The following is a 20,753-nucleotide window of genomic DNA, read 5'->3' as shown; positions in this document are numbered from 1 at the left end:
ACAGGAATTCCATTTTTACTGGAACTCAGCTGTTAAAATGTGTTCCTCTGTTGTCAGCCTGAGGGCTCAGGGATTTGGAGGCTTTTCTGAGCATTCTGTGACATAACAGACACTTTAGAGGAAGGTTTCTTTACAGAATACAGCTCCTCCACAATGTTTGCATTACAAGAATCCATATGAATAAAAAACTTCCTAGGGACTTGCAAGAAGATTTGAAAGCTGGGAAGACTTCAGGTAGACTGAAGCTGGTTTGGCTTTCCTAGTTCTTCACTCACTGAACACTGACTTGAATAAATGCAATTGTATTTATTTCCTGTTCTGCACTCGTGAGGTGAAAAAGTGCATAAAAGACTGGTGTTTCAGTTATTGGGATAAAATGTTAACATATTCATTTCTGTTGTGGCACATGGGAATGGACCAGTAGTCATTAAATAAAGCTGCTAATGGTGTGTGGATTTTTTCACTAATAAGTGAAAGAGTGAAAGAGGAGCAGCTGAGGGAGCTGGGTCTCTTTAGCTTGGAGAAGAGGAGACTGAAGGGTGATCTCATTAATGTTTATAAATTTGTAAAGGGTGAGTGTCAGGAGGAAGGAGCCAGGCTCTTCTCAGTGACAGCCAATGACAGGACAAGGGGCAATGGGAGCAAGCTGGAGCATAGGAGGTTCAATCTGAACATGAGGAAAAACTTTTTTACTGTGAGGGTTATGGAGCACTGGACCAGGATGCCCAGAGAGGTTGTGGAGTCTCCTTCTCTGGAGACATTCAAAACCCGCCTGGACGCGTTCCTGTGTGACCTGGTCTGGGTGATCCTGCTCTGGCAGGGGTTGGACTGGATGATCTTTAGAGGTCCCTTCCAACTCCTAATGTTCTGTGATTCTGTGTAAGAAATGTATTGGTTTACTACTACTACTGTTTTTCATTGAAAGCCACTTCAAACTAAATTGTCTTCTAAAGCATATTGTAAAGGATGTTTTCTCCTTCTAAATTTTCAGTGGGTTTCTGCACATAAGTTTTTGTTACTGTCTCCTATTGATGTAAGATCACATTCCCACTAAGGAAACTTCAAGGTCTTGATAAATGTAATTAACTTCTGGTTAAGTAGTGTAGAAAGGTACATTTTGTTGTGGAAAAAAGCTAACAAAATATTTGAAGACTTAGGAGGACAAATGCTAAGTGTCCATAGAAAAACTTCTGTTGCATCTCTGAAATTGGTTGGATTTTGGTATGTCCTTTGCTAATGCATTTAACACTGCAGCTCAGTGTGTTTAAATCCAATCCAGCAAAGGCTTCAAGCAGGGCTTCAGTTTGACTCCTTTTCTCATGCTTCCCACCAATGAAATAAAGTCTGCAGTGTTTCATTAGCATGCTAGAGAGTCAATATTTGGAGAGAATTATAATCAAGCATCAGTTTTGTACCTGTCTCTGGAATGAGTAGAGTCATTCAGCCTGGGTTTGAACTTTTAAATAGAATTATGTCATCATTGGCATAACATTAATCTCAGATTTTTGGGTACGATCTATGTGCCTTGATTATATTCCTGAAAGTTTGAAAGATTCGCTTGACGTTTGCTCATAAGTGCACTGTAGATAAACACCATTAAAACTGAATACTTTGCTTATAGCATAGAGGGATAAAGTAGTCAATTAAACTATCCTGTAAGTTTTTGAATTTAAAAAGGAATAAAGATATCTAAGAATACTTCTTGCTGCTTGAGCCATATAAAATGTAAATGTATACAAAGTATAAATCTAAAAGTTAGCTTTTAAAATGCTTGCAATGCCAATTCAACGTGCTGATAGGAACATGAGTATTAAAAATCCTGAAAAAGAAAAGCATGTTTACTCCTTTGACCTATGCAACTAATTATGTTAGTTACATGTTATGCCCTATGTATTATGCCATACAGTATTAGTTGTAAAGTTCATTTCTACTGTCTTTGAAGATTCTCAGGTTTTATGTTGTATTAAAATGTGAAAATAACTGAGTTTTTTTCCTTTAACAGAAATTGAAAAATTCCAAAAAGGGGAAGGAAAGGAAGAGGAAAAGTATATTGATGTAGTCATCAATAAAAATATGAAGTTGGGACAAAAAGTTTTGATTCCAGTCAAACAATTCCCAAAGGTAAGCCCAGTTTTCATACTTGATAAATCTAATTGCTTATAAGAGATATTCCACTAATACATTAACTAATTTTTTAACTGTTGTACTTAAACAGTATTAACCATTTCCACTGACTGTTCTGCAGTCTGTTCTGGACAGATTCTAAGGTCGGAATGGTTCTTGTTGGAATAAATGTGGAAGAAAGTGGTGCTGGTCACACAAGTGTGAGTATAAATGAATTACGCTTTCAGGATAGCAGGATCCTTCTCTTCCAAATAGCAAAGAGAATTAATTGTATTGGTTTACTCTGATGCCAGACTTTAAAACTTTCTCCTTGTAGGTAAAACTGCAGCCTAAAATGCACCACTGAAGGAACTCGCTGTGTGAACACTTTCTTCTCATCCTCCTATGTTTCAGCTATTGTTAGTCTTGGATTAGTTAACACTGCACTATTAAATTATGCAGACTATTCTGGAGGCGTAGGGACTGTTTTGTTAATCTTTGACCACCATGAACTCTTAACACTTCTTTACTGCCAAGTATTATCCTGTACTAAAATATTGCTGGAAGCATTTATTCAATACTGAATAGGCTGTGGCACTTTATTCTTTTGGTTCCTTTTTAAATTTTGAGGTTAATGCTATGAAAATCAGATGAGCATTTTCCCACTTGTTTGAACTGGCTTTTTTTTCCTACTAGAAATTTCAAGACTGCTTCTGTTTCTGCTCATGAAGGAAAGGAATTCCTTTTATCTTAATATTTTTTTTCTGACCCTTATCAATGTCTTCCTCACAGACTGGGATGGGTAACCTGCAGGAATTGCTTTACTGCTGTTTGAAGTTTAATGAAACTTCATGACATTTCAGTGAATTCAAGATTGCATGCCATTTATACGTGGGCCCTTCTTTTGAACGCTGACTTAAGTCGGAAGAGCTCCATACAAATATACAGAAACATAACGATGGGAAGGGGAAACTTTTATGGTCAGTGTGAGATGCTGATACTTCTGCTCAAGGGGAAGAAAGGTGAAGTGGTTATTACAAAGGGAAACAAGGTCTTTTGAAAGATGCTGCTGCTTTATGTAGTGTCAACTTCCTTTAAAGGGCTGAACTCAAATTCTTATTTAAGATAGGTAGCAGGAAAGCTCTTGCCCATCTTTTAAATGGGCAGGTATGCTCTGATGTGACCTCAGTAGTCTTGGTCCATGGGGACAGTGTGTGAGCTGGGATAAAGCCCACTATATGCTATGGAAAGAAACCTCAGTTTGTATCCAGGTAGAGCTTTGGTGTGATCCTGTATGCGTTTGCTTAGTCCACCACGATCCAGGGGGTACAAAGTACAACTGTGCAGAATAGACAAGCCATCTGAGTTCCTGTGTCTCCATGAAGACTTTCTCCACAGAAAGCAGAATACTGATATCTCTGCTCACACATCTCCCTTCTGCCAGAGCAAATAGTTTCTAGGTAGTTTCTATTTAACAATATTTTCCCCCCAGTATAGGAGGGCTTATTTTTTTAGAAATTTCCACTTTATCACATATAGATTGATATTTATCTTAAAGCTTACTTATTAAAGATTCTGTATAGTCAAAAGGAATTAAAATTTCTCACTGTGTAGGAGTAGCTTAGGATCCGAGTATGAATTCAGACTTATGACAGGAACTCTTGAACTTCTCTGAAAAACACCCACCCTAAACCACAGGCAGTCACTGCAGTTTAGTGTCACTTGTTTACTAGGACCAGGCTTGTGGTTTTATTTCTGAGATCTAATAAATCTAAATGTATTGTATGAAGTGACATGAAGTTGGACAGGGCTTTGAGCAACCTGGGCTGGTGGGAGGTGTCCCTGCCCATGGCAGGGGTCAGACTGGATGAGCTTTGAGGTCTCTTCCAACCCAAACCATTCTGTGATTCTGACATAGCTTCAGTGTGGCATCTGAGAGCCTTATTCTGTCGTGCTAAAGTCTGCGGTGAGTGACATGAGTCTTGAACATCGGTACCCAAGGGAACAAAGTCTTTTTGCATCCTAATGTTTGCTATGAAGGCTAATCTTCTTTCTCTTCAGTGTGTTCAGAGGAGGGCTTAGAAATTAGGGATTCTTTATCAAGTCTTTTGGGGTATATGTGAAACCATGCCAGTCATCTTGGTTTTACTGAGCTGTGTCTAGAGTGTGTGCATTGTATATTCAGATTTGGCAGAATTTAAGCAGAAAGTATTAAGTTGTTCTTATAAAACCTGAAATAATGCTTTACATAAATGTTTTATGCCTCTGCTGTTCTTTTCTGTGCATGTGTGCAGTTACTTTAGACCATTTTGCCTGCAAGAGGTGTTAGTATTAGTGCAAATGTGTCACTTGTAGATGGTACCAAGCGATAGTTACTCAAATCTTTAAAAGATTTGGTTCTGATTTATGAGCAATTTTTTCCTTCTTCCTGCTCAGGGAGGTCGACAAATGGCTCAAAAATGAGACTTGAGACTTAAGACTTAAATATGGAAGAAATCTCTTCTGCATGTGAATACTGAATTCAGAGCAGTTCTAGTAAGCTGGCATCTGTTTCCGTATGCCTGCAGTTCACATTAAAGCTGTTAGCTATTGTGCAAGATCCTGAATGAAAAGATGCCTCCAGTCTTTCAAGAGGTGTAACCTTTTTGGTGTTAATGAACTGAGAATATGCTGTTTGAAGCTGACCAAGTCACTATGATAACTGAGAAATCTATCAAACTAGCATCGGAGTACTAGTTTGGGTTTTATCTGGCAAACTTGAGTATTCAGAAAGTGGTGATGAAAAACTTGTTTGTTTCAATTTTATGAGTAGAATAATGCTTTCCCAAATAAATGATCCTGCTTTTAAACAGGCTCGAAAAACCAAGTTATTAGTTATTAAATCCTTAATAGGGTTTAATATCTGAAAATGAAACTAACTATAGATAAGCGATTTTGCTAGCAGTATCTGTTCCTTTGCTTTATATTTGCCAGTGATGTCTCCAGCAAGCAAAGATGCCTCTGATGTTGAGGTATGCAGATAAGATGAATGAAATATCAATCATAATTTTGCATTCTAAATGGACTAAAACACTCAGACAGCTTTCTAGACCTGACACAGGGTTAACTAAGTTTGCTTTAAGTGTTTTATTGCCTTTTCCCTTCTTAAAACTTCTCACTTGCTCTAACTCCTTGAATAAATCATAAGAGCCTCAACACGGGTCAGGCAGTCCCAGCTCTGATCTGATCAGCCTGGCATTGCAATGCCTGCTCGCATTACCTGTCCTGTCAGATACATTCTCATAGCTGAGTCCTGTGCAAATGCAGCCTCATTGCCTCTGACAGCTTTAGAAGGTGACAGGTTAACTGCAGCAGAAAGATGTTCAACTGGAGTTGAGAGCAGCTGAGTTTCTATTGGAAAATAATCTGGTAGACCTCAGATTGAAAAATTTAGGTATCTCACTTTCTTGGGCATCTTTGCTCTCCCTGAAAAAACCTTTTGAGTTTCTGGTCTTCCACTCAGACTGCAAACAGTTCAGTGTCTGTGCTGATGTGCTTTACTTGCCTGCTACCTGCTCTTGGTTATTTCTGCAGTGGTATATATTTATATACTTTAGCTGGGACCTTTTGTCTTGCTCAAGCCTTGGCAATGTTAACAGGCCTAATATGTCATAGATAATTGGGTTAAATGTTGTTTTTAGTCTGGACCTTGATAGAAGGTGATAGAACAACCAAGACAGCCTGAATTTTGTCTACTTTATGAAAACTTCTGGGAATACTGTGAAAAATTATGTACAGTTTCTGCTTGAAGCTGGTTGTGCACTTGAATTTCTTCATTTGTGTTCTTTAGACTCCTGTACACATTAAAAACACCTGAATTAATGTCTTGATATGGTGACAGTCTTACCAAGAAAGACAACCGTGTAGAAACTCTTCTAGAGATTGAAGGGCCAGTCAAGTCTTTTCAAAATCCAATTGTATACAATGTTAAGAATTTTTCAGGTTGGTCCAGCTTTACAGATTTGTCTGAATTTCTGTGATAGGAAATTAATCTGAAGTATTTATGTGAGGCTTGAATATGCTTTGGTAATGCTGCCTACAATCCTGCTGTAACTGGGACAGGCTACAAGCAAGGATTAGAGAGGTTAGGGCTTTTATGCAACCCTATAGGAAACAAGACAACTTTTTGAGGTAGGATTCAGTCTAAATCAAGTTACCTATATATGGAGTGGATGCTTAAACTGCAGTGAGTGGAGTTGAGATCTCATCTTAGGCAATGGAGTTCAGGGTGATTTCATTGGGACAGGCTACAAGCAAGGATTAGAGAGGTTAGGGCTTTTATGCAACCCTATAGGAAACAAGACAACTTTTTGAGGTAGGATTCAGTCTAAATCAAGTTACCTATATATGGAGTGGATGCTTAAACTGCAGTGAGTGGAGTTGAGATCTCATCATCTTAGGCAATGGAGTTCAGGATGATTTCATACACCTTGCTGTTTGCTCAGCTGAATGCCTCAACTGACTTTAGGTCAAGTGTGAAAATGTGACCCTTAAACCTGTGCTTCTGGTGCATACATGCTTGAAAATCTTCAAACTTCTATAAACTTAAAGGCAAAAAAAGTGAGCTGGCTATGGAAGGTTGTAATGTGGTTGTCCTGAAGGGACTCTTTGGATCACAGAATCACAAAATCGCTTGGTTGGAAAAGACCTCTGAGATCATCATATCCAACCATTCCTGTCTACCCACTAAACCATATCCTTAAGTACCTAATCTACCCGCTTTTTAAATACATCCAGGGATGGTGACTCCACCACCTCCCTGCGCAGCCTGTTCCAGACTCTGACGACCCTCTCAGTAAAGAACTTCCTCCTTATCTCTAACCTGAACTTCCCTTGGCACAGCTTGGTGCCATTTCCCTGTGTTCTATCCTCCATCACCTGGGAGAAAAGACCAGCACCCACCTCTCTACAACCTCCCTTTAGGTAGTTGTAGGTGGTGATGAGGTCTCCCCTCAGCCTTCTCTTCTCCAGGCTAAACAACCCCAGTTCCCTTAGCCACTCCTCATAATGCTTGTTCTCCAGACCCCTCACCATCCTTTAGGATCCATCCTAAAACTGCTATGAAATGCCAGCATGCATGAAAGGTTTCATAGCTTAGATATGTACAAATGAGGCAGGAGGGTGTTATCCCCCTCCCAGTACTTAATTAATATGCATTGTAAAGCAGTTTAGTCTCAGGAACCTGATTTTGCTTTGACAGTTTTGTGAACTCAGGTGTTCAGACTTTGGAGTAAAAGACTTTCATGGATAAGTGAAAAGATGATGGTTTTTCATGAGATGGATCAAAACTATGGGAACAGTTGTTTTGCGACAAGATACCATTTTAAAAATTGCTCATAGAACTACACTTAAATACTGGGTGAAACTCTGTCCTGGTTTTGCTGGGACAGAGGGTTTTTCTTTCCCTCATAGTAGCTAGTAGCTTGTGCTGGGACTGATCTTGATAACATGCCAGTATTTCATTTTTCCAAGTTTTGCTTTTCAGTCTCTACCTAAACATGTGTTCATTGTTTCTTTTGGGTTTTTTTTTTTAGTTTTTTTCTCTCTATGCAGGAGGATGAGGGAGTGGGGAAACAAAAAAGCCTGAGTTTCTCTGGGACAGGTGACTCAGGACAGATGATCCGGGTGTGACCCAAGCTGTCCAACAAAAATGTATTCTATCCCATAAACATCACACTCACTATAAATTGGAGAGTTTGCTAGGGTTGACCCCTTCCTTCTTATCTTTGATCCTCCTTTTGATCCATTCTCTCCTTCCCTTCTCCTTTGTGATGGTGACCTGCCTCGGTTCCTGAGGCTCACCCCTCCCTTGTTTGTGTTTTCATTGGTGTACAGCTGGTGACTGCTCTTTGTGAGCTGAGTATAATTTTTATTGCTTTATTATTATTGTTCCTTTTCTACTATGGTTCTTTGGTATTATTTCCATTATTTTCATTATTAGACTTTATCCCAACTTTTACTGTCCCAATTCTCCCCCCCCATTCTTGGGGGCAGCAAGTGAGAACTGTGGTGTCTGTGGGGATTGGCCTAGGTGATCTTCAGAGGTTGCTTCCAACCCCTACCATTCTGTGGTTCTGCTTGCTGGGTTAAACCACAGCAGTCTCAGAAGTCAGTAAGAAATGGTCTACCTCGTGTTCCCTGAAGTGATACTTTAAAAATATATTCTCAAAAGTTACTGTGTTATGGAGCCAGTATCCATTTAAGCCTTTTAGCTCAACATTAAAAGTAAAAATATCTATTTTAAAATTTCATTCTCATACAGTATATCTGTAGTTGTTATGTAAAGTCAAGGAGAGATTAATATTTTAATCACATGGAAAACAATTTTTCGAAATAGCTTTGCTCTAAGGATTTCTTACAGTAGGAATGAGAAGATGTGGTTGTATAACCATAAGTGACATGGAAGAACAAGCATCAAATGGAATACAAGGGATAACTTTTGAGCAACTTTATAGTAATCGACCAAACTTTCTGTTGTGAATAAATGTTTAAAGACTTATTACTGTGTTGTTTGAAGGAGAGAGTAGTTTGATGTGGTAAAACACAAATGCTTGAAATATCTACCTTTCTATAGAAACTTTATTTTCTTGAAATGAGTGGAAAAAAAGAAATCTTGAAGCTCTCCTGGTTTCTGATCACTTTAAAGGAAAGTGCTCTGAATCTTAATTTAACTATTTATATTTTTTCTAGTGACCCTATCACAGAAGAACCATTACAGGAAACTAATATCCCAAGAAAGCTTTTTATGGCTTTAATGACAATGGCTTGTGTAGAGCTTCACAGGAAAGCATTTGGTCAAGTGTTTATACTTTCACTAAGTATTTTAAGCTGGATGAACCATTCTCAGCAGACTTGTCTTGGTGGGGATAAACTAGGATTACTTTTTCTATTATATCCCCCTTTAATATATGCATTAAAAAAAGCTGTAGCATTGGCATTAATTCCCTTTCTGCTGAAATTCATATAGTAGATCAAGTGCTTATGAAGAGTGTCTCACTTGTATACTCTTTGTAGCTGTGTTTTCTCAAACTCTTTTCAGGGAATAGTTTCAAGCAGTGATTTGGTGAGGAAATAAATCTCTAGATAACTGTCATATTTTGAATTTGGGATTCTGAAGAAATGGGTGTTGCGCAGTGATGTCTATGATCTATGTTGTACTATAGCTGCCAAAATGCTGCTTACAATGAGCTTGTCTAGAGAGGAAACAATGTTCAGGCAAAATTAATTTCTATTTCTTTTAATATATTTTCTATGAAAGTATTTTACACTGGAGATTTTGTAGCTATACAGCAGTTTAAGGTAATCTGTGCAAGGGAAACAAACAGATGCTTTCAGTGTACTTGTGGGCTAGTGGACCCTGTGGCCAAGGGATAGAATCCCATATCTGAAGAATCTGAGAAGGAGCTGTTACACCATGAAGTACATCTATACCCACAAAGTAAACCAGAGGTACAGGCATGGGAGGATGTGCTTTCAGTGATCAGAAGCTTTAAGAAATAAGAACACCCTTTAAATTTTACATTCTTTAACTCAAACTAATGTATATCTGGCGATACTTTGTAGTGATGTAAGACTACAGAGGGCACTATTTATCACTATTGAAGTGTTGTTAGGTTTGAGCTGTAGCTGAAGTTTTTCCTGTCTTCTCTAATTGTCTCCTCCTAAGCCTGTTAATCTGAATCTTGATACTGCTTTTGCAGAGATTTTGTAAATGTTTTGCCGTAATTTTGTTTAAGGTGCCATGTTTGGCATATCTGAATTTAGAACTCTCTAATTCAGAGAGATTTTCTAAGCTTGAGTTCAATACTAGACATGAATTTGGTTTTTGTTTTTGTGCTCTTGGTCAACTACACCATAGGAATGTGAGACATCTTTGTACATGAGCTGTCTTGTGTAAGAGCTAACTTTGATCTTCCAGGCTTATTTGCTTCTGTTTTACCAGCAGATAGGTTGGATTTGTTAATTTTTTAATTAAACTTGCCTTACTGTGTGGCAGTTTTGTACCATTGGGTTTGAGTCATTCTCCCTGATTGCTGTGGATAAAGTGTGTCAATAATGTTAGTAACTTAAGTGTCTGGTATATTTTTGAGTATTTTTATGTCTCCATGAAAAATTTCAAAATATACCTTTGCTAATCAGATGCTTCCAATTTGATATAAATGGGAGATAAACCAGTAGTTTCACCAAAATCCAGTACCTGTTCAAAGTAAATAGTCTGTTTTCTGCTGAAAGGATTCATTCAATATCATAAATGGGTTTTATTTATGGAATAATCAACTGAAATGTTCCAGAGCTTTTTAGCTTTGTAACATGGCAGCAAAAAGGCTCTGGGACTGCATTGTAAGCCATTTTTAAGTAACCTTCAATGTTTATTGTGTTTTGAAACTACATCTAGAGGTACTGTGCTTTCAAGTCAGCAGAATTTCAGACTTGTAGCACAGCTTTCTCATGCTTCAGACTTGTCATATCTAATATTTGGAGACTCAGTGCACAGGAAAGAATAGTTCAGTGGATCTCGGGATACAGCTAATACATTTTCATGTTCATTAAATGTGTTGTCAAGAACATGTCATCTGTGCAGCTTCTTGTATAGCTACCATAATGTCTAGCTTCAACACTAGAGATTTTTCAGTTATGGGAAGGTGGCAACTTTTGGTGGTATTAAAGTTCTGTAGGTCAAGTTTTAGATATACACAACATATTAAACTATTTGGCTTTAATGAAAGTGAACAATACAGCTGAAGTAAACAGCTTTGGAACACCCAAGTCTTCTCTGAGCATTGAAGCCAAGTTGCTTTGATGATATACAAAGTAGGTTTCATTTTTGTTGCAGGTGTGCACTTTGATTTGTTATGATTTGCAGTTTGCATTTTTAATTGTCAGGTAGTTGTTTCTTCCAGTTAGGAAGCAATATTCAGAGCTATGCATTGCATAGTTAAACCCGTGTTTGCCTACTCCTAAATTACAGTCAAAAATTGAATAGTTTAATCTGAATATTTTAACTAAAATTGTCTAGAAATTTAGACTGCATCAGACAGCAGGTACTCTACATTCTGAAATAATTTCAGCATACTTTACTGTAAATGGAAAATCTCTCATTCTAAATGTATGCGGTGTTTATTTTTGTTCCTAGTAACTTACAAGGCTATTTTAAAGCAAACATAAGTAATCCTAAGTAATGCTTGAAAAATTGATGTGTTATTCCTCTATATGAAAGCTTTCATTTGAGCTTAGCTGTGAACTCACTGGTCATAAGTCACCATCCTTTATTCAATGCTAATGTTGACAAGGAGTTACAGACTTCTGGAAGTTCAGACTTGTTATGGATTGTTTCAATTTGTTTGCTTTCCTTGTGCTTACACTTCCAGAAACAATAAAATCAGAAGTCCAAGTTGGAAGGGACCTCTAGAGAATGTCTGGTCCAGCCTTCTGTTGAAATCATAACTGTAAATTAGATTACACAGGGCACTGTCAGTGGCCCCGAGTCCTGAATATTCTCAGCAAGGGAAACTTCTACTATTTTGCTAAGCAACGTATTTTTGAGGAATGTTTTCCTTGATCGCATCTTAGGACCCATAAGAAAAAAAATATATATCCCTAATAGGATTATAGAATCACTTGGGTCAGAAGGGACCTTAAAGCTCATCCAGTCCAACCCTTGCTGTGAGCAGGGACACCTCCCACCAGACCAGGTTGCTCAAAGCCCCATCCAACCTGGTCTTGGACACTTCCAGGGAGGGGGCAAAACAAACTTAAATAAATTGTCTGAGGATTTACTGAGAGTTGGCCTGATTAATTTCAGAAAATACTAGTTCATGCAAGGCCTTACATTTAATATCTTCTTTGGACTATAGTCATCCTAAGCAATTTGCTCAATCAGATCTTGTGTCTAACTCAGGGCTACATTGCAATTGAACTTCTAAGTACTAAAGGGAATAAAACTATTTTCTTACTTAGTAGGCTTTTAATGCTTGTTTCTTTTTGTCTAAAGGCAAAGTAGGTGAACTGGAGCTGTAGACTTTCTGCATTGTGCGGTGACTGCAGCTGGGCTTTTTTCCATCAGGACTTCCAATGTAGTAACAAAGGGTTTTGAGCTGCTACTACCTCATTGTCAAGTGTTTTCACATTTGTGTAGAGGAATAGGGGAGGAGGAGAATCTCCCCAGAGGGATTTAGACTAGATATAAGGAAGAATTTCTTTACTGCAAGGGTGGTGAGACACTGGCACAGGTTGCCCAGGGAAGTTGTGGATGCCCCCTCCCTGGAAGTGTTTGAGGCCAGGTTGGGCAGGGCTTCAGGCAACCTGGTCTGGTGGGAGGTGTCCTTGCCCATGGCAGAGGGGTTGGACTTGGGGGAGCTTTAAGGAGACTTCCAACCCAAACCACGCTGTGATTCTGTGATACAATAGGGAGATGAAAGAATCCCATCTTGGCCCTTTAATGGCACAGTGGGAAAGGGCCAGTTAAAAAACTTCAATTGTTTCATAAATTGGTGGCCACAAACAAATAGTTTAAGCCTCTTTGCTCTTTAGCATCACTGTATTATACTTGTGCCTAAAACTTTTTGTTAACATGATTGATTCATTTTAGATTGCAGTAGTGTGAATATTCTGGTTTTATGAGGTTTCACTAGCTATAATAAATATTACTGAACAGTAGCTTGGTAAGTAATCTCTATTGCAGGATTATTTTGACAGGAATTGTGGTGGGTAGACCTTTGACTGTCAGGTGCCCACCAAGCTCTCTGCCTTGTCAACAGGATGAGGGGAGAAAGTAGGATGAAAGATTTGTGGGTTGAGATAAGGGCAGGGAGATCACTCACCACTTAGTCACAGGCGAAACAGTCTTGACTTGGGAAAGATTAATTTATTGCCAATTAATTGTAACAGGATAGTGAGAAATAAAACTAAAACCACCTTTCCCATACTTTCTTCTTCTTTCTGGGATCAACTTCACTCCTGACTCTTACTCTTCCATCTTCTTCCCCCGAGTGTCAGAGGGTGATAAGGAATGGCAGTTGTGGTCAGCTCATAACACTTAGTCTCTGCTGTTCCTTCCGCTGCTCCAGCCTGTGGTTCCTCCTGAAGGATTCAGTTGTTCACAAACTGCTACTATCTGGGCCCTTCCCATGGGCTGCAGTTCAAGACCTGCTCCAGTGTGGGTCCCTTCCTGAACCCTGTGTTATAGACTGCTCCAGTCTGGGTCCCTCATGGGGTTACAGGTCCTGCCAGAAAACTGGCTCCTCTGGGCTCTTCTCTACAGGCCACAGCTTCTGCCATGACCCTGCTTTCAGCATGGTCTTTCCATGGGCTGCAGCTTCCTTCAGGGCATATCCACCTGCTCTGGTGTGGGGTCCTCCATGGCTTGCAGGGCTACAGCCTGCATCACCATGGTCTTTTCAACAGGCTGCAAGGGAGTCTCTGCTCTGGTGCCTGGAGGAGCACTTCCTCCCCATCCTTCACTGACCCTGGTGTCTGCAGGGCTATTTCTCATTTTTCTCTCTTCTCAACTTTGCCCTTTCTTAAATATGTTATCACATAGGTGCTATGTCACTGATTGGCCAGCCTTTGGGCAGTGGTGGGTCTGTCTTAGACCTGGCTCTATCCAACATGGGGGGCAGCTTCTGGAATCTTCTCACAGAAGTGACCCCTGTAATCTACTGCTGCCAAAACCTTGACACAAATCCAACACAGGAGTAAACTGTTACTTCCAGGAAGCATTCACAACATTGCATAACAACTTCCAGGTGTAGCTTATGTTTATCAGCTCTTTTGTTGTTTTTTTTTTTGCACAATTAAAATAGTTACGAAGTGAATCCTCATGTCTTCTCTGTAACTATCCTTCAAATTGTATGTACCTTCCAAAATACAGTGCAGTGATGTGCAGAAGTAGACAGCTGAATGTACACAGCTTTTTCTCCTGGTATGTGACTGGAAATATATGCCCTATGGGGTAGTGCTCATGAGTTCACACCTACTCCTACTAAGTCTAGTTTTGTCCTTGAAGTGAAAACAGGCAGATTCTCCCTTTTTGATTTCCTTTATGAATGGGGTTTTGATACCTCTTTTATCTCTTTAGCCTACTTTTCCCTCTGAAGCACCTTCTGGGCTGAAAAAAGCACCAGCTGTATGTTTTGATGTTTTCTATGAATGAAATGAAAATGTTGTATTTTCCTTGCCTTCCTTTATTTTTGGGGCTCACCACTTTCTTCTCCATAGTCATATTAATGGTGTAATGCCATGGTTATGAACTGCAACTGATTTAGGTAAACTTTAGTGATAATGGGGATTGAGTGGTAATTGGGAAGATTTTCTGTTGATTCTGGTTTAGGACTGGATTTATATGCTTACGTTCTCTGGATTTCCCTGTTTGTGTTTTAGTTTAGGAGTACATTGTATGGGTCGTTGTATTACTTCATAAATCTTCAAGGGAGGGTAAGGCAATTAAGGTATTTCTTTTCTTCACAGCTCTGGTTGGTTAGTATTGTATCCAAGATTACTGCCAGCTTTTTTTTTTATGGTTTTATGTACCTGGTAACCATTGCTGAAAATTGAATTGCAGTTTGAGCACATCTGCTCTGTGTTGAAAGTGATAAACACAAACTTCTCTTTAAGTTCTTAGAGTTCTTCTGTGTTTCTGTTGGCACCTGGTGGAGCCACTGGCATGCTGTTAATTGTCCTACACAGGTGTACTTAGTGACTCTAATTTATGATCCAATACTTGTCTGCAGCAAGAGCAAAAGGTTGATCAGCAAATATTCCATTTTTACTTCTGCTTAAAAATCTGAGTTTGATGTATTTTTTTTGTTTTCTTACAGTTCAACTTTGTGGGAAAACTTTTGGGTCCACGTGGCAATTCTCTAAAGCGTTTGCAGGAAGAAACACTGACCAAAATGTCTATTTTGGGAAAAGGCTCTATGAGGGACAAGACAAAGGTAAGACCTGAGAATGTTAGTGGAATGTTTGATACCTGAATTTCAGTCTTCCTGAAGGTTTTTTTTAGGAGGTGAACAAACCCCACACCAAAATTTAGAGCAAATAAAAAGCATAGGATAACCTTATATTAGTTAGAGAAAACAGATCCCATCTGATTCTAAGGAGCCTGTTCTCACTGTGTATTTTGAGGCTACTATGAGTTGTACTTAGGCCCCCTAAACTGCAGTCCTTGGGCACGTAAGTGGGGCATTTGTTCTAGGTTGGTCTTGTTCAGCTTCTAGTGAGTAATGGCCAAGTGAACATGGCAGGGTTATCACTTTTGAAGGAAAACCTTAGTTCAAAACATAACACTTAAAATTTAATAACATTTCTAGACAAAGATTAAAAACAACTGCTGAAAGGAGATAAAACACAGTCAGAAAAATATTTTCACGGCTCTGAGGATGACTTATGCCACTTAAGGAACTGACAAATTGCAATTGTTTGTGGGATGTATTTGGTTATAGTGGATGTATCATTAAAAGAGTCAAAGTAGACAGCAGAAGTGAAACCCCTCTCTAGCTTGATAGGTGTTTGTCCTAATCAGTTCCACTCTTTACTGAAGTAAATATCTGGCTAAATTTGTAGCAGAAGTGTGTGTCAGTGAGGAGATGTTACCTGACTGGTAAGTTGCGTTTTTATGTGGAGCATTCCTAATGATCAAATTAAAACACAGAACATCTTTCATGCCTGTGGCTAGCCATGTTTTATTGGCCTTCAGTGAAACCTCTGTGGTTATATAATCTGAAATTTAAAAATACTGTGTGCTATAAAGACTCGTAATGACATGCATATGGAAGAGTCTTGAAGGGCTGGCTACTGATTTTCCTAAATGATGCACTTTTCAGCACATTTCTCCATCAGCAAAACACAAATGTTATGTGACTTATAGAGTTTTACGAACATGATTTGAGCCCATAAATTACTTAGCTCTTAAGTTACGCAGAACAAACCCTTCCTTTTAATTCCTTTTAAAAAATGTTTTATTAAATAATTTTTTGTTTAAACAAAGAAGTGAACTTTGGACTTTTTTTTTGAGTTTCATGTAGATTATCTATATACTAATTTTTTCAGCCGTATCTTTCACTAACAGGTAACTTTTTGCATTGATCTTCATGCATTCTTGGTTAGCACTTTGGATCTACTGTATTAAACTTGTCCAGAGAACTAATAAACAAAAGAACCTTAATTATGCAGGATTTTTCTGTACGAAAAGGAATAGTGGTTTATGCTGAAGAGAACCTCAGGATTGAATTACTTGGTGTCAGTGAGTTGCTGGTCAGAAAGGCTGGCAAGTACTCAGGTGCAACCAGTTTTTGTGTTACTTTGAACATCCAGTTGAGATTTTCATGTGGTATTGATAAACAATGAAGTACATCACTCTTGCCCTGTTTGATACAGTATTTCACATATGGAGAGAAGCTGGAGATGTTCCTGTAGGAGAATAATAGGTAAATAGAGTAAATTACATTTTTTTCTATTTGCCAGTAATCCAGGTGCCAAAGGAAGCAATTTCATTGCTGCCTTGTAGAGAAGATAGATGGTGAAGCAAGATGACATGCCAGCCTAGAAAGACACACGGGAGATAAACTGCCTTTCCATTGCATCTGTGACTCCAGGCATTACTTGTCTGTCATGACTGTTCAAGCATGATTGCTTCTCCCTATTTTCCACTGGGCTGTCTGACCAAACAACAAGTTTCTAGCCTACTGTTTTGCATCTTGTAAGACAAAAGGAATTGACTAAAAAGTATAGCTGCAGTTATGTGGGATTTTCTTTCAATTCTCATTTACTTCTTGATTTAATTAAAGGTCAGATGAAAATGAAATCTCCTGGAAGATCGATTATTCTCCTGGTGATCAGGAAGTCAGAGCAAACCCTGTTTTCACAGGTGCATAGGTGATATAAGATGCCGATGTTTAAAGGCATAAACTGTAATTGAAAAATTTTTGAAGGGGGGAAAAATTGTATTTTGGAACAGTGCTTTGGTTAGAGGTTTTGTTGTTTGATAGCAAAATTTTTGGAATTACATTATCACAGATTTAAAAAATTTCAGTTTATGTAAATTAGTATTCTTACACTGGAGCCAGATTTGCACCACAAAACAGCTTATTTTAATTCATTTAAATAAGATGTGGGTTTAAAAAGAGCATAGTCAGGAAAGTGTTTTCACTGTATCTTTGTTCCTTACTCATTGAAAACTTGAGTTCTAGAGTCAGTCTAGAGTTTATATAAACACTTTTTTGTCAACATCTGGAGAACTGTTTCATACATGTGCTTGTGATATGCAGCATCTCAACTCAGTAATTCTCTTCCATGTGCGTGTTTTTTCAAGCCATGCTGTCACTTCATCACTTGCTTCTCATGAGCTGTTGTTCAGTGCAGAGAGACCTTTTGCTTGACTATTCAGGCTTTCATGTGTCTATGGGAAAGTGAAAAAGTGAAAGGACCTGTTTCAGAATTTCTTTATTGCATGACAACATTGCTTTTGCATAGCAAATCCGAAGACATAATAGTTAAAGTAAATAAAGCCTTCTGCCCCAGTTAGTTATTTCCTGTATTATCAATAGTTACCAAGACTGGTACAAGCCTTTCAGCTTGAGTATTTTGAATGCTATTTAATATCTGACAGAAGCCAAATTTCATTTATTGTAACATTAAAAAGAAATACTGTGTAGTACCTGAAACTTACAGTCTAAATCAAAGGTGGTGTAGTACAGATGAAAATGGACAGTACTATGAGCATATATTTTGATAAATACTGCTGCTCAACTACTGATTTAAAGCAGTCGAGTTCTAGGGCTGGTATCTGTCAAGTAGTGGAAGGCAGAGGGGTTTGTGGGAGCTAAAATTCTATCAGTGAAGGGTACTGGAATGGGAGCAAGCTGTGGCTTTTGTGTTGGTCACATAGGGAATAAAGGAGCCTGAAATGTTCAATGTGTGCCCAAGGCTGGGAGACAAAGGCCATAGGGGATGAGCTCTGTCATGTGTGCTGTTAAAGGCTGTGGAGAACAGTTTGTTGCTGAGTCATGTTACAGAATTGAAAACAATTCACCTTGCAAGTGGAGCACGAAGAAAGGATAAAGTAAAAGCTTGCTAATGGGACTGATTTTTAGAACAACCTGCACTGAAATATCTTGTATGTTTTGTTAAAATTGCTGATTGGAATCCTTTGTTACCGAGCACTGCACATGAAGTTGTGCTGTTTTTATTGCTTGTGCTCTTACCAGGCAAGCTGATAACCACAGAAATGAGTTTTCTTAATTCTCAATTTTCTGCACGTGTATCTGCACAGTGAATTTTTTCCGTTTTTAAAAAGACATGCTTGATGGCATGTATATACTAAAAAAATAAAGCATATGGGAAACTCCACTGAAAACATCTAGCTTCCAGCGCTAGATGATAGCGTGTATGTTTTGAATAACTGTGCTTAACTAAAGTGAGAAACAATTCCTATTGCAACTAAATATTTAAGCTGTGATGTTGTAGTTTACTTTCTATCTCTAAGATCTGTTATTTGTATTGACAAGATAACCGTTTTGCTGACAAAAATCTAATCCTGCTGATTCTGGCCTCCTAATATTCTTGCTGTGGCTGCTCTAATAGCTAACTAGTTTGTGTTGATTTTTTTTAAACATCTCTATAGTTAAACACAGAGTATGATGACAGTGTTATCTGAGAAGCAGAAATGGATTGTCGCTTATAAAACTCAATCCATAACTAAGGGGTGCTCATGATGGGAGGTTTCAACTCTCATTGAAACTCTGTTTTAGTAGTCCAAAGGATGAAGTATTTACCTGGTGCTTGCTAAATACAATAAGCAGCACGAGAGAATTCTTAGGGCTTTGCTTTCTTCATAGAAGAAATACTAAGAATTTGATATAATGTTATCTGGTAATACAGTGAAATTTTCAGTGATCTCTTAGAATGCACCTGACAGATGCACATTGAGGGGGGAGCCTATCTGAGACTAACAGAGGATGTCCTTAGATCTGTGAACGTTTTGGATGTGCATGCAAAAGTGTTTGAGAACTGAGCTCTGTTCCACTACATTGAAGTAATGGTTTTTCAGTCATGTTGAAGCAGGTTGGGTGAAGCAGAATAAAAGAAATGAACTGTCGTCTGAAATAGCTGGTGAACTTTTTTCCTTTGTTATCTTCCCTTCTCATACTCTGTTAGTTCTGTATCCAAGTAGCACAGTTCTGTGAAGGATGTACTCATGGGGTAGAAAGTGAGAACAGAAAATGTTTCTAAGCAGTGCAATAATACTAAGATTGAAGTAATATTGATAGAAGAATCTTGCTCTTGTGGAATATTAGATCAAACCTGTTCGTAAAAGACCTTACTTTTGAGAAAAGAGGCTTCAAGTTCACTTGTTTCTCAGTGTCTTCTACATTAAACTGGTCCACTTGGAAAAACTGGGAATATTCCCTTGTGCTACAGTTTCTGTATGTGAGCAGAAGCTGGTGGGTCCTATTTTATGTTAATAGCCACTTACTGTTAACCAAACTGATACTGTTCTAATATTTTAGCAACATTGGTTTGAAGTGTATCAGTAATGTATAGAATTTTATACTTTTTAGTTACTGACATCTGAATGTGAGTAAATGCTATGTGCAAATGCTTCTGAAGCAGCTCTAACACTTGAATTACAATGTTTAAAATAAGAAGCTGGGAAAAAACTTAATTTTTTTTCTTATCTTCTAGGAGGAAGAGTTGAGAAAAAGTGGAGAAGCAAAGTACTTCCACCTAAATGATGACTTGCATGTTTTAATTGAAGTATTTGCTCCACCGGCAGAAGCATACGCCAGAATGGGACATGCATTGGAAGAAATCAAGAAGTTCCTCATCCCTGTTAGTATTTTAATTTTTTCATAAGAATGCTGGTAGTCAGAAGTGAGAAACTTGGTCTTTAAAACCAACTTACTGTGCAATATTGGCATGGTCATGTTACTTAATTTCTTTCACCTGTGAAAGAAGTAGTGATGCTTACAAATACTTTTCATTTTGGTACTGGCAGTTATTGGGGGAATGTATAACTGTCCACATACACTTTTATCTTATGATATGACCTACAGTAAAAGAGCAACTTATTCTTACTTAACTGGTCAAAGTATATGAGCAAAGTACTTCAGTTCACAGATAGTTGTAAAAAAATTGTAAAAAATGTCAAATAAGGAAAAAAACTTACTGTTATTAACATAGGGCTTTTCTGAGTTCGAGTGTCTATTCTGACTTGTTTTTGTTTGAATGAGTTACTGTATATGCCCCAATACTATTCCATGACACGAGCTGAAGCATAATAAGTAACAAGTATCAGGACGTTCATTTAGGAATACATCCTCATGTGGAATAATGCACCTTAAGACAGTTAAACCCACCCTCCAAAATGTGTCCTGAGCAGTGTATATTCAACTACAGAGAAGCACGCGCTGCATCATAACATTTTCTGCAGGTTCCAACTGGCTTTTGTCTTGATGTATATGAGGAGGTGAATAAACATACTACTGTTACCGAATCAACAGAATATTTGAGGAATGCTGGGCTGTCATAGTGTTGAAAGGTTACTGTATTTGCATGATTCATTATTTGATTGTGTGGGGAGAATAAGAATTAAGTTCTTGGCTATTCTAAGTGAG

At 38.3% G+C, this 20,753-nt stretch overlaps 1 protein-coding gene across 1 annotated transcript in view; it reads left to right on the top strand.

Moving 5' to 3' along the window:
• Window positions 1-2,007: 2,007 nt before the first annotated feature.
• Window positions 2,008-20,753, top strand: part of LOC104537193 (KH domain-containing, RNA-binding, signal transduction-associated protein 3-like) — a gene marked incomplete at both ends in the record, with an annotated part of 30,671 nt that continues 11,925 nt past the window's right edge. The window contains 3 exons of the mRNA XM_010180008.1: window positions 2,008-2,121; window positions 14,958-15,074; window positions 19,822-19,968. Of these exons, the coding sequence (XP_010178310.1) occupies window positions 2,008-2,121; window positions 14,958-15,074; window positions 19,822-19,968 (378 nt within the window). The remainder of the gene's footprint in view (window positions 2,122-14,957; window positions 15,075-19,821; window positions 19,969-20,753) is intronic.

This window comes from Mesitornis unicolor, unplaced genomic scaffold (genome assembly GCF_000695765.1).
Source record: "Mesitornis unicolor isolate BGI_N332 unplaced genomic scaffold, ASM69576v1 scaffold3190, whole genome shotgun sequence".
NCBI lineage: Eukaryota > Metazoa > Chordata > Aves > Mesitornithiformes > Mesitornithidae > Mesitornis > Mesitornis unicolor.
Note: the sequence above shows the minus strand (reverse complement) of the source record. Positions and strands in the feature narration are given on the sequence as shown.